The sequence below is a fragment of the Branchiostoma belcheri genome, unplaced genomic scaffold (assembly GCF_001625305.1).
Source record: "Branchiostoma belcheri isolate BF01 breed outbred unplaced genomic scaffold, Haploidv18h27 scaffold23, whole genome shotgun sequence".
Classification (NCBI taxonomy): domain Eukaryota; kingdom Metazoa; phylum Chordata; class Leptocardii; order Amphioxiformes; family Branchiostomatidae; genus Branchiostoma; species Branchiostoma belcheri.
Window position 1 is genome coordinate 1,737,692 of NW_017803824.1, and position 14,454 is coordinate 1,752,145.

The window sequence follows — 14,454 nt, forward strand, 5'->3', positions numbered from 1 at the left end:
ACCAAACTGAATGTAATCATAACAATGTACTCCAGGGATGTCAAGACCAATATCTGTACAACGTTGGCCAATTTCTGCACCGACAATAACATAACCATGTTATAATACACAGGCTGGCAGGCCACCAAAAGACCTATGGCTTCTATCTGTGTCTGCACTCTATCATTTATCCGCTGATAACTTTATCTGCTTATAGGGTCTCAATGACTGCATGTGACAGTTGAGGTGGGTGGGTGCCAACTCACACATGTTCCAGACTTCACTTACCACTGATTGCTGATGTCTATATTTCTCAGGAGCCCTTTCATCAGCAGACAATCAGTAGCAAATCATTCCTAGACTATAGTAAATTGTACATGACTTATACTTATACATGTACTACGAGAGTGGATTAGCTGACCTGATCTCAGAGCAGTTAATTTAAACCCAAAGCTTTCATCTTTTCTTTTTTTATGTAAAACAAAAATTCAACACTAAGGCTTATCACAGGGGCTCAATACTACATTTAAACAAAACATATCAATCAGTTCAAAACAGCAAAAAAAATTTTTTTTTTGAAAACACCTTTGTCCCCTCAAATGTACTAAAATTGGATAGTTGGATGAAATGAAAACTCGGTTGTTTAATGTAGCTGGAGGTTACTTTGCTTCAAAATTATTCCCTGGAGGAGCTTGAAGGTGTGCAGGCTTGATTTGAGCCAGAAGGAAAACCATGCCTACATAAATTATCCACCAGAACAAGACAGGTTTCTAAAAGCTGGTGGGTGTGATATATTATATACCTTCTATCTCCTGTGCTTGTAGTGCCTCTAGGTTGCGGATCTCCTCTGCATGTTTCTGCTCCAGTTCTCGGGTGGCAGCCTGGTGGGCCTCACGGATCTCAAGAAGCTGCAGGGAAGGAAGGATAGAAGATCAAGGATCTACATCTACATCAGATGCTACATCTACATTGATACTGGGCAAAGCCCTCTATGGGGCACCCGGCATCGCACACAGGGTTCACGGCTAGTGCTGCTGGTGGGGTGGCATGAAAAAAAAGTAGAAGAAAGTGCCTGATGAAACAAAACAAACATTTGGTGCAATACTGGGCAAAGCCCTCTATGGGGCATCACACCCAGGGTGCACGGCTAGTGCAGCTGGTGGGGTGGCATAAAAAAAAAAAGTGCCTGACAAAACAAAACAAACATTTGGTGCAATTGTGAGTGGCCGCACTAGTATATGCCGACAACATCAGGGAGTCGGGGTAGCCCATGTGCCCTAGGATCAGTGCCCCAGTGTCAGATATCTCTTTCAATTCGAGAGAGGTGTTGGACAGATCGGTGAACTCTGCCAGCCCGTAGGCTGTTACGCCACCTCCTATAACCTTGGCATTCCTCCAATCTTCACTAACACCAGCAGTGCCACACACCCATCACAGGCTGCTATGATCAATAATCCTTACCTTACCTATAACGCTTGAAAATTTGTACCAACCTATATCCATTTATTTCCATATTTTCCTTGAAATATCTGTTCTATCTATGAGGTATGCACTTTTCTTTTCCATGAAACTGTAATCCTTGTATCTGTCTTCCATTCTAAAAGCTGAATTTTCCTGCATTTTACCACATAACTGTTTATTTCCATATTTTCCTTGCAATATCTGTTCTCTCTATGAGGTATCTACTTTTGTGCTTTTCTTTTCCATAAAACTGTAGTCCTTGTATCTGTCTTCCACTCTGAAAGCTGAATTTTCATGCACTTTACCACACAACCCTGTGGAGCATGCCCTGTGTCACACATCACAGCAGTTATGCCGGTATTACTGTCAAACATTTCACCATGGACACTGCCAGGAGGTGACGATTGAGCAAAATTGGATATTGATCCAACTTTTGCCCTTCCATCAACTGCTTTCATGCAATAGCCTAGTACATACATTTGTACCTTAGACACCAGAACCTACATTGAAAAATTCACTTTATTTTGAGCATACAACCTTAATTATCTACACACACAATTAGCAAATATGTTAGGAAAGGTGTTAGAATATTCCCTTTGCCATTTTTAGTTTCTGTTCACTTTCATCAGAGAGAAGAATTACAGTGTGCCAGTACCGAGTTCTGTTGGTTCATTTGGCATGGAAAAGGTTGAATATTCCATCAACCTTACCAGCAGACTACTGAGATTAGGTAGACCTGAATATGCCATGTACGGACATGTTGACCATCCGTCTTTTCAGAGAACATGCAAAGATACATGCATAAAATATGCAGAGCATAAAGCCATGATATTTTTTCCTAACTGTCATGAAAACTGACCAACAATCATTTTTGAGTCAGACGTTTACTGCCATAAACGATGAGACAGATAATGGCAGTCAGAATCATGACACACACAAGGAAAAATTCCTGGTGAAGTGATGCATATTTGATGAGGAGATTCTTCATGTAGGTGTGACCTTTCCCAGCCCTTGTCTGGCAATACCCTTCACACAGTGTGCCACTGCATCACCCCTAAGTGTGTGTGTCGACATACAAACAGCCTTTCTTGGCATGTTTAACGCAGGCTGGTGATAGGTATGAAGTATTCATAACAGGAGCACATCCTCACTGAATGTTTCATCCACAGATGGATAAAAAGAGCTAATTTGTAAAAAATATTTTTAGATATGGCACAAAGGAGAACAGACTATGAAAAATAAATGGTATGAATTTTCAGTTGGGAAAACCTTTCAAAGAGCTAAAAAGCATAACTGTTCCTAGTGGTCATATATAGTGGTATCTTATCTAAGTGTTTTACAGACTGAGGCCTTGTGTGAATTCTCTTCTTCTGGTACCACCAAACAAAGATGTTCTATCTATTACGGACTGTTCATTTACTCTTATCGCTAGTGCATTCCTTGCCTGAGACATGATTCAACCCAACTCTCCATCCATGATGGAAAGTTTTCTCCTAGGTTGGGTACTGGCTTTTGAACATGTAAGACATCACATCAGAAAGGTTCATGAGCCATATATAATCTCCTGAAGACAGCTAGCTAGCAGTAATTGAAAATCCTGCACAGATGGCCAATCGGGAAAAGCATTGAGCTTTCCAACAGGGATGAAATTCATCCAGTGAGATAAGCCCTCTTCAGTGCTGCTGCTCTCAGAAGAGTCAGGCAGATGCGGCAGGTTGAGATGCATATTGTACAGCTTCAGGAAGGAAAGTAAGGCTGGCCTTTGCAGCAGATCCTCCGGGAAGGGTCTGTAAAAGCACTCACTGACTCCAATCTGGAAAGCCAACTATCAGGGGATATTGCTGTGTGAAAGGACTAAGGATCATGACTATCTGGGCTAGCTTAGGACTGATGTAATGGTTCAGCATGCCTTAGGGAAATCCAGAGGGTGTATGCAAAACTCATCTTTACTCTAAATGCAAGAAAAAAACATGTAGAATTGCCTGCTGGTGTGCCTGATCAACTCCCACACATCCACCTGTCATGTCTAGTGGTTACCATCATCCATCAGAGAACTGCCTCTTCCAGTCATATCATACTCATGTCTCTTACTCTTTATGTTTCTTTTCGAAGCAGACAGTGTTTAGCAACAGACATAACAGGGAATATCAAGATGTCTGGAAAAGTTTTAAGTCTATGTCCATGGTGCTGAAAGCACTGTAACTGTTACCCTGATCATCTCCACTGGAAAACATTACTAGTCCATCAGTTTTCTTTAAATTTCAAAATAATATTGATAACAAGTAATGCAAATAGGATATTTCAGAATACAAGTCATACTGTACAACCCTTATACAACCATTATTTTAAATATTGACTATTGAGAATATTATAATTACGGCTGACAAAAAATCTTGTTCCTATGATTCATGTGTTTTGTGGTTCTTTACCAGTATGTTTTCCCCCTTGTTTGTTGTCACCAATTTTCTTCCTAAAGCCATCACATTCCAACCAAAACCCGAATCACATCTTGAATATTCTTGTTAATTAATGCCCATGCCCATAATTTAGTATAAAGTGATCTGTAGACCAACCAAGGCTCAAAATACCACCTACGCATGCAGGTTAGTGCAGGTAAAATTGGAGTTTTTCGAGGGTTGCCAAAATTGTTGGCAGAACCAACACACTTGTAGGTCTTGTCTGAATCACTGTGTTTTACACTCTCATCTCACACCTGCTAATGATATAGCAACATGCTCCCAATATCACAATCCTCAGCTATCTGATTGTATTGGTTGACCTCCTCTGAGAAAACCTAGTTCTGAATTAAACATACCCAAGCCAATTTTACACACCCTGGGACAAGGTCATGGGAATATCCATAGAAATCAATAACTGCGTGCATCAGTTCTCCTGAACTCAAGAACCTTCATGCAACAGCAGCCAAGATTTTCCACTCAACACCTAGTCAACTCCATATATATTCTAAAATCAAAAAGTACTATGGCATGGAAGAATACCTCACAGTCATCAATTCATAATAAACCGTTTGCAATTAGCATAATAAAACTGAGAATCAGTGGCCATTGTCTTGAAATTGAAAAAGGTTGACACCACAACACACCAGCCACTGAAGTTCAGTCATACATTCAACACCAGTGAAAGATCTGCCAAAGAATTTGAAGTCAAGCATTTCTGTCACATGTCTACCTGACCCAATTCTTAAATGCAGTACATTACAATTACATGCACACCGAAGTACAGTGCGAATGTGACCGTCCAACATCATTATGTTACTTGGGGCTGTAATTTGGTGTAAAGGTAGATTCATAACTTTGGACCCAAAAAAATTGGTCTATCTATATTATGTTACTTTGGGCTGTAATCTAGTGTAAAGGCACGAATATAAACATAACTTTGGACCCTAAAAATTGTTGTAGAGGCTTCCTCAAAGCACTCCATATGCCAAACCACAAATTTTGTGACTATACTCAAACCTGCAGATATCACATAATGACCAATATATAGAAGATCACAATTCAAGATATGGAATAAAAAACAGGACATCTTGCCAGGTCCAAAATAAGATTCAGGTACAATTGATTCTGAATCGGATCCCCCTTCTCCCCTTAGCCTGGTGGTTACATATTTATGAGCCACAGATCAATTCTAGGTGGGTGCGAATAGCCTGTATCTTGACGAGACCCTAAGCCACGTAATAACCTAACAATGCCGTGATGTCATAAAGAGATCAGGCCGGTGAGCCTGGCTGTTACTGATACATTACAGAGAGACAAAACTCTGTTTATCAGGCACACCATTAGTCAACTCTACACGTTTTTTCTTGCATTGGAATAAAGATGAGTTTTGCATATACCCTCTGAATTTCCCAAAAACCTTTGGAAATTATACCAGAATCTACCATATGATACTATAATTTCATACCAGTATCAAATCAACATAGACACCCAAATACTTATGTTTCAAAATCAGAACTCTGTTCTAACAAGATGCAGCTTGATATCGTATCACTAAAAGACTGGCAATTTAGGACAGGCTTGCAGCAGCTCACACATGAAACTGAATTTATCGTGAAGACAGCATCCTACCAATCTTGTAGAAAAATGAATTTGAGACTCAATTCCTGGGAACACATAGAGACAGAAACGTAACTGTAGTTGAACAATTTGAAGGTTGGGAATGGCTTCTGTGTACAGTCACTCAGTCAGTTTCTTAGAAACAGATATATCTGATTCATTGAGTGCTGTGACTAATAACAGTACAATATCCAATATAGTGACTCAAAAGAATAAGTTCTGATTTTGAAACGTAAGTATTTGGGTGTCTATGTTGATTTGATATCGGTATGAAATTATAGTATGGTAGATTTTAATTTCCAAAGGCACCTACGCCTCATTAATCTCTGACAACCTCTAGATATAATATACTGTTCCATATCAAAAATTCATAAGATGCATTCACAAAGCCTACAAAATTCCCGTAATTTAACCTTCCCACCAATTAGGGTGCATGAATTTGCATTGATTACAGCAAAAGTCAGGAGGGGAAAATGACAACCATGATCTGAGATCATCCCTATTGGCTAATTGACGACACACAACGCAATGTGTTTATCTCATATCAAGACCTCTTCTGCCAATGATGATAATTCTGTGTGGTAAAGATAGTCACCTTGACCCTTTATTGGGGACTTGCGTATGACTCTGTGCAGTATTGATTTTTAAGAATAAACGGTACAGTGTTAGTTGTACTATCTGAATATACAACTGCTCATTGCCAAAGCAAAAATAGGCAAGAGAAAACACAACAGCCGTTTTATTCCTACAGAGCAACAGCTGCTGTTTTCTGCCCAGGATGACAGATAAATTTACAAGCACACGAGTAAATTATTTTCCAATACAGTGCTCTCCTGTTATTTGCATGGACGATTTGTCAGGGAATTTTATTCCTATAACAGGTTTAGTCCAATAACCTTAGGAGAGTCCACACGACCGACAGGGAGGGGAGGTCAGTTGGTTATGGATGATACTGGGCTGGGGCCAATTGAAACAACCACAAACATGATGTTATTGGTATTTATATACTCACTTTCACCCACAACTACATACATGTACCATATTCTAATCTTCAAGTCGCATTCAGAAACTTGTAATGAACAGGGCTAACATGGAGATAGAAGATCAGACACATTCCACCTTCATACTGTGTACCCCTGTGTTGGGAAAAAGCTTACCAAGGCTAAAACAACAGCCCAATCAAGGACACCAAAAAGGAACAAAGGACTTCTTCACACAATCATCATTGGGTGATTGGGGGTTCTCACCTGTCCAGAAGGAAGTGACAACAGAGAAAGTGTATGACAATGGAGGGTGCAGGGGTGATAATGAATGAATAACAATGGACTTCATGCGGATTTGCTGATGCGCAACAAATTACATGTATTTCTTTCACGTACTTCTGGGTCAGTGTGCCATTGACTTGGAAATATTTTAGTCCAATATCAGGTTAAAGTCATAACAGCTCATGCAATTATGCCATGCAATTTATAATGTAGTGAATGGGAAATGGTTTGGGTTTTCAGAATTTTATGCAGATCCCAGGTTTATGCCAATATCAGTGATGCAAATAGTTGGTGAGCACTGTATTTGCACGGACAACGATTTCCCCTCTAGCCTGGACATTTTCCTTCCAGGTCTTTCTAAACAAGCTTGTTCCTATGGTTCCTATAGTTGTGATGAAAAAAATTTAAGTAGACTTGTGATCTTTATCTTTGCCCTCTGAATACACAGTTCTGAAAAGATGCCTTACGGATGCTTTTCCATAAACACAAGTAACCTGAGGGGAACAGGCTTCCAGTGTTGTAATATCTCCCACCTGACTGGTCCTGAGGTTGAGATGGAATGCATTACTCTAGCACAGCCAATTCCAAGAAGTCAAAAACAAGGGGAGTGCGACTCTACCTCCTCTTCGTGCTTCCGAATGACATATTCCACAATTGAACCTTGCCGCCGAGGACTTCTCGTGCTCATCAATCCCTGCCAGCTCTCCAGAGGTAGGCCAAATTTCCACCGCCCAAAGAATGGCTACAAAACTACTGACGTTTTTCCGCTGGCTGAATGGGCTCCGCGGACGTACATACATATATACGATCCCCCTATTTCCCCTTTTACGGGTGCCGAAGGGAAGGCCCGTGATTGGTAGATTTGAATTAGCAATGGGGAGACACGGTTGGTCGGAAGGGTCGGTTGCTAAACCCCCATCAAAGTGCCAGGTGCCTCAGCTATGATGGAGGAATCACGAGCTGTGTGTTAGTCCTACACTGATGAACACATCCTATTATAAGCCTGCCCCTTGGTGCCTTTCTGCTGTGGGGCCTTTCACACATTGCCAATATCCCACGCATAATAGCAGTGTTGTGCCCACCATTACCCTGTGCTTAGCTGACACAATGGAACTAGAAGGTTTGTTTCCATATGTCAAGGCCAGTGACCCTAATATCCTATCAGAGCATCTACCTACACTATCGCCATCATCAACCATCACTAACTTTATTACACAGCTATTAATAAAGAATTCATGTGTCACAATGAATATCATCACAGGCGGATAGTCATTAAAAATTCAATCAGCTTCGGCGGCAAGCAAAATCTCACATCAGGCAGACCCTAATAGGAGTGTGCGAATTTGTAGTACGTTGGAGATGTACAGTTTGATAATGTCTACTTTTTTTGGGCGGTGAACATAGATAAGCAGTCGATGGGCTCTAGTCTCTCATTAACATTAACATTGCTATTGAGATGTGATCCAGGATTTTTTTTAATTTGCTGTTGTAACCATAGTTTCTTCAGGGCAGATGCCATCATTAATACCAGCATTATTCCAGTGTCATGAGGCTGGGGTAATGTTCTACAAAAGAACACAGCTCTTGCTTCATACAATCTTTTTCTACAATACACTTCGTAATCACACTAGTCAAAACCATGTGTGCAATATTGTTATCTTCCAAAAAGTACTGCTTTGGGCAAACGAATTGTTGGTAAAATTGGCCATTATGTCTCCAAATTTATGTTTGGGGTATATCGATTTTGGGGCAAGTCAATTTCCTATGCACACGGATAGACAGCTCATTATTTTCTGCAATGCAGCCGTGCCTTTTGGCATAAATATTTACAAGATCTGGTCTGTTGCAGTGGTGGTGTTGGAGGTATCCATACAGATGGGAGGTTTAGGGACGTTGACAGTGTGGTCTGCTTTAGTGACAACAGATAGCTACAAAATAGTCACAGATATCCGAAAATGATGCTGGAGGTAGTGTCAGCTAGGTCATGTTACAGGACCATTCGGATTTAGCCATTGGGCCGTATTGACTATGTGATTATCACAATCGATGTATTTTCATGGCACAAAAAAAAGATGGTGCCCCAAATCTATGGTAATCATGAATTGTTCTGTGCTAAGGTTTGAGTACCGACATCACACACACACATGTACATGTACACCTATAGCTGTATGCATCCTGTGGTTCCACTGAACTGGTTTGAGTTATACTTTAATACTACCCTCCATATCGACACTGTAAGTAAGCCCAAGAGGCCACTGCAGGATTGGATATTGGTAATCCACCCAAGCATTACACAGCCTACTGGAGGGTCCATTTCTTAGCATCAACGCACCATCATTTTTCATCCATCCTCAGGCCACACCAATTTAATTTCTTGGTTAGGCCACACCAATTTAATTTCTTGGTTAGGCCACACCAATTTAATTTCTTGGTTAGGCCACACCAATTTAATTTCTTGGTTAACGGATTTTTCTAGAAAAATAATGGAGCGGGCGGGCAAAAAAATAAATAAAGATAAAAACAGGCCTAGGCATCATATTATGGCCCAAAATGGTACGATAGGAGCCATGAAGTCAACACACCAGGCTGGTTCAAAATTTTAATCAATGAATTTTGAACTTTTAATGATACAACTACATTGAAAGATGGAATAACTGTAACGACTAGGAAGAAAAGGACTTTTCAACTGTTCAGGGCAAAATATGAGCATTTTGCAGTTGATTCTGGATTTTTTTTTTTTTTTGGCAAATCAGAAAAAAATGAAGCGTTAACCAAGAAATTAAATTGGTGTGGCCTCACACACACAGCAGATTCCCATACACTGCTGCAACCATTCCAGAGTGAAATAACTCGCTCCAGGCCATTCTGGGAACAGGATATTAGGGTCTGAGCAGAGATCAAAACGCTGTGTTCCTTCTAGATCGATATTCGTAATCCTTTTCTGGAGGAAATGTGTACAGGTAACTCCACTGTGGGCTAAAGCACCCTTCTAGATTCAGAGTAATGTAAGGAGAGGCTAGACTGCTATAAGAATGTACTGGTGTGGATTTGGATGCAGGAAATTGGAGGCAGGACTGGTCAGTCAACCAACAAATTAAATGGGAAAACATGACTGTAGGCTGCTGGTAGATGGTGTGCTGAAAGTCCTTTGACTATTACCTATCTCAATGTGTAAACAGTTAAATATATCTACACATGTATGAGCTTACTAACAATTTTCTATCTACAATCTGTCATTGTTGCATCCTGTGATGTTATACCAGGGAGTATTTTCTTTGATGATAGCAAGATATTTGATTACACAAGTTCCCTTCTGTACGTTATGTTTGATGCAATCTAATTTTTGGGCTGCCAATCATCCACACTCATTCATAACCTGATTAAGAGATAGTGCCATAACTGACAATCAAAAACAAATGCATATAAGAAGAGGATCTATTCAAATAAGAGGCAATGTACTCTGATATTTGACAAACATCTGGTGATGGTACAATAATATCCACATACAAGGAAAAATATTTCATGCAAAAGTTTTTGTAAACCCTTTTCCTAGGAGCTCTGCCAACTCAAACCCGAATCTTTCTTTCAGATTTACTGCTTTGAGTACATAACTGCTGACCCTGAAAATTCCATGGAAATTGGAAAGTCGCCTCCTTTCTGACAGACCAAATCAGTTACTTGCACTTCAGAGGGAACGTGGCAGGGTGTGGAATAGATAAGACCCAGGAAAGGGCAGGAATGACACAAAACAAATGGGGTAGGTCCACAAATGTTACCTAAGAGATGAATGACTTCTGTAAAGTGGAAATTTTATCTATGGTCACAGCCACCTACTCTTTGAGTCTAAATTCTATTACTACATTTTGCATCTACAGCAGCTACAACTATGAGAGGTTTTGATAGGATGCTACATATAGCATCATTAAAATTTCTTCTCCTGTGGTAGTCATAGGTAATAAGATATTCTTTAGTTCTGTAAACCATTCTCAACTAAAGTATATCATATATAACAACAATTTGCTTCAGTTGAGTTGCCAGGAATCTACCTGGTATTTCCTACAAGTACTACCTTACTTTGTTCATTTTCTGCCATTTCTAAATAGTACTAACACTTCTTCTCCTGTGATAGTCAGAGATGATCAACTATTTTTTCTCAACTAAAGCATATCTTATTAACAATTCTTTGCTCCAGTTAAGTTGCCAGTATCTACCTGTCATTTCCTACTACCTTACTTCGTTCATTTTCTTCCATTTTTAAATAGTATTACTGTAACAATATTCCTTATTTCATAGACAGCAGTTTAGGCATCAACATGACAGTTTTATCTGCTCACCTTGTTCTTGTGTCCGTCTGCGAGAATCTCCACCTCCAGCCGATGCTGAGTGGTCAGTTTGCCCATCTCTGCCTGTCGGACAATCTGAAACTCATCTTCCTGCAGCTTCAGCTCAGCAGCATGGTCATCCTAGAACAGGTGGTTAAGATAAAGGTTTATTCATTAAAAAAAAAAAGCACATAGCAGCCATATGCTGCATTGCATGTTTCTGTACACATGGTGATTTTAAAAAGTATAAATACACGCTAGGTATTTAGAAAATTTCAATGTTCTTCAAAGGTTAACAGTTTTGGCAAGAATTGGATGATGAAAAGGATTGGGTATGCATAAGTTTTGTTGTCACAGAAACTGGTTATACAGGGATATCTTATTATTATAGATGGTTGAAATTAAAAGAAAAATATAAAAATACAGCCTTGTAGTTGTATCTACATTGTTGGAATTGTTATACATGTATATCCTTTTGATTTTGAAACTTAAATGTGAGTCTGAGTTGAAATATTTCCCTTTTGACCTAACTTGTCCCCATGATAGAATTTGCCTCCATAAATGTACATCAATATTCATTAACAACCGTGAAGAGCTGTTGGGAAATGTACTTCATACTTGACATGCTAGGAGGCTCTGCCAGGCTACCTTACTACAGTAAAATGAATGTGTTACCTTGAGTTTGTTGATGTGGTCTTTGTGGGAGGCAATGGCATTGTGGATATCATTCTGCAGTCTCTCCAGATCCAGCTTTTGAGCATCTGTAAAGTGCAAAACAACATACATTTGTTAGAGTTCTGTTGAAAGGCTGACTAAAGAACATTCACAGTGACACTTCTGGAATTTTTCCAATGTTTTTTTTTTAGAGTTTGCTGCACTTTGACCATCAATACGCAAAGAAAAAAAAGGTGTCTCTATATAATTCAATTTCAATCTCACATTTTTTTCAACAATGCAACTCATAAGGTGCCATGAATGTGCAAATGACAGTAAAATACAGTAGTATACATGTATATGCATTGAAGTTTGTGACAAATCTTCATAACATAAGATTCAATTGAAAACAGACCCAATGACAATAGTTTCAGCACCAAGGAGAAAACCATATCGCTGAAACAAAGGGTTAACGAAATTATGCTAATTAGCCTTTATGCACCCTCTGATTGACAGCTTGGGGAATCGACTATCACACATCAGTTGAAAACCTTATTAGGACGGCATCCAGGCTAAAAATTAACCACATTTGCATCGACGTGTATGAGTGAAGAAAGACTCGGCATGGTATTCAAGCTTGGCTAGCGTTCCCAATATGTCAGCTATACTTGGGAAAGCAGATTCAATGACATTTTACAAATAGTTGCCAAATGCAAAAGGGTATTCAACATTAACTGCTGACATTTATCTGCTGCATTGATAAAACGAGCCACTTAAAAATATCAAGTGCCCCAGTATATCACAATTCCTCTTGAGCAAAAAGACGATTTGTAACCCTCAAGAGGATGGTTTGTGAAGAAAAATCATTGCATCCTTATAAATGATTGTTCATTTTTATAACATCAAAGCTTTTAATAAGTCTCATACCTCTTTCACTTCGAGCATGATGAAGCTCTTCCTGTAGTCTTTGGATCTGAGTCAGTAAAACTGGGTGGGAGAAGGCATCCATCTGTAGAACCAGGAAAACAATACTTTTGATTTAAAAGAATTCAAAGCAATGCAGGTGTCAAATACATGTATATAGCACAAGTTACTAAAATGTAGGCGACTTATTGCTTACTACATTGTTTCTTTCAGTTCATTTGAAGAAGACTTTAAATAAAAATGTTGGATGAGGATGCAGTTGGAATCTGAAGATGGCACACACTTCTCGCTTTTTTTGGTAGAAAGAAAAAGGAGTCTCCATACAATTAAATTTCAATTCAAACATATTTCAACTATGTAATTCAGTCAGAAGGTGCCATGTGCCAATGACGTTAAAAACAGTCGTATATGCACTGAAGTTTGGCACAAATTTTCATGACATAAGATTCTAGTCAAAACAGACCTCAAACAAAACTCACCTCCTCTGTAAGATACTTGACCAGGACAGCCATGGCATCGAAGCCCGTCATTCCTTCCTTCAGCTGCATCTTGGTGAGGTTCAGCTCCTTGGTCCGCGCCTCACAGAGTGCCTCTAATCTGGCGATCTCCTTGGAGCTCTTGCTTGGAGTGACGCTGTTGGAGGCGACTAAGTCTGGCTGGCTGGCTTTGGTGGGAGGCGGGGACACCGGCCCTTTGATTCTGCTTCCTCTGGTCTCTGTTAACAAGGCACAAAACACCATCAGAAAAACCCACACTATTAAACATATCGGGATGAAATCCCAGAGCACAAACATGCTCCTCCAATCATATGCCGCCAACAAAAACCGTACATGGACGAAAATACCTTAATTTCAATTTTCCAGCTTTAAATGCTTCATCTGAGACTCTGCCTCTAGACTGCTCACACAATTATCAGCTCGCAGGAGTGAACATGACCAAGGATGGAAAGACGGACTTTGCGCACCAACAAGAGTAGTGGGTGGGGAACACTGAACATGAACAGCTATCCCTGCATATGGTACACAGATGTACTTGTCTTGCCTCCCCACCTGCACAGGATCTTTTTCAACACGGCTACCTTCCGTGTCCAATTTTATGCAAGACCAAGGGTCTGAGGTACTTATCAGTTGGAGTGGAAAATTGTCCCTTGGAAGACAAGGGCGTTCCTTGGGACAAATTGCAATTTTGTGGCGGGTTCCCATTATCATGGCAATGAGGCTTAAATGTTAATAATGTGAGGCATTCTGGAATGTTCACATAAGCAGAATGTCTGCATTTAGCCTTGTGTTATCATCACACAGAAAGATTCACTGTTTTCAAACAGGAAAAGCTGTCCCAAGATGATAAACAATATAGAAGACTAGACTTGATTCTGAATAATAATTCATGGAAGGATACAAAATATTCTGATGTAACAGTAGCTACAGACATTACATTGTGTCTATCATTTTCAAAATGATATCAACTATCATTGTACCACTTTTTTCTTTATGTTACCAGATCTACTACATGTATCTAATATTACTAAAACTATGCTCAAATATACCAAACACTGCTGGCAGCTAGTCTTAAAACCCCTGTCTCCCTTGGGTATCACTACGTGGACAGTAATGTTCTAATGGATATATTGATTTTGTTTTCCTTGAGCTGCAGAAAGGCCCTGTGACAGATGAAGTGAGATCGAGTGGGTCAGGTGGAACCAGGGATGGGGGCGTCTTTCCCAACCACGTGGAACAAAACAGAAGTGGCCTCTGCCAAGTCAATTATGCAAAT

At 39.8% G+C, this 14,454-nt stretch overlaps 1 protein-coding gene across 2 annotated transcripts in view; it reads right to left on the reverse strand.

Annotated features, from left to right (window-relative positions):
• The window catches only part of LOC109470592 (mucin-5AC-like), a 68,832-nt gene that overhangs the window by 2,756 nt on the left and 51,622 nt on the right, over positions 1–14,454 (reverse strand). For both annotated transcript variants that reach the window (XM_019769556.1, XM_019769555.1), the window contains 5 exons: positions 13,161–13,396; positions 12,685–12,766; positions 11,779–11,864; positions 11,116–11,244; positions 782–887 (listed from right to left, as the gene is read on the reverse strand). In XM_019769556.1, coding sequence (XP_019625115.1) covers positions 782–887; positions 11,116–11,244; positions 11,779–11,864; positions 12,685–12,766; positions 13,161–13,396 — 639 coding nt within the window. The remainder of the gene's footprint in view (positions 1–781; positions 888–11,115; positions 11,245–11,778; positions 11,865–12,684; positions 12,767–13,160; positions 13,397–14,454) is intronic.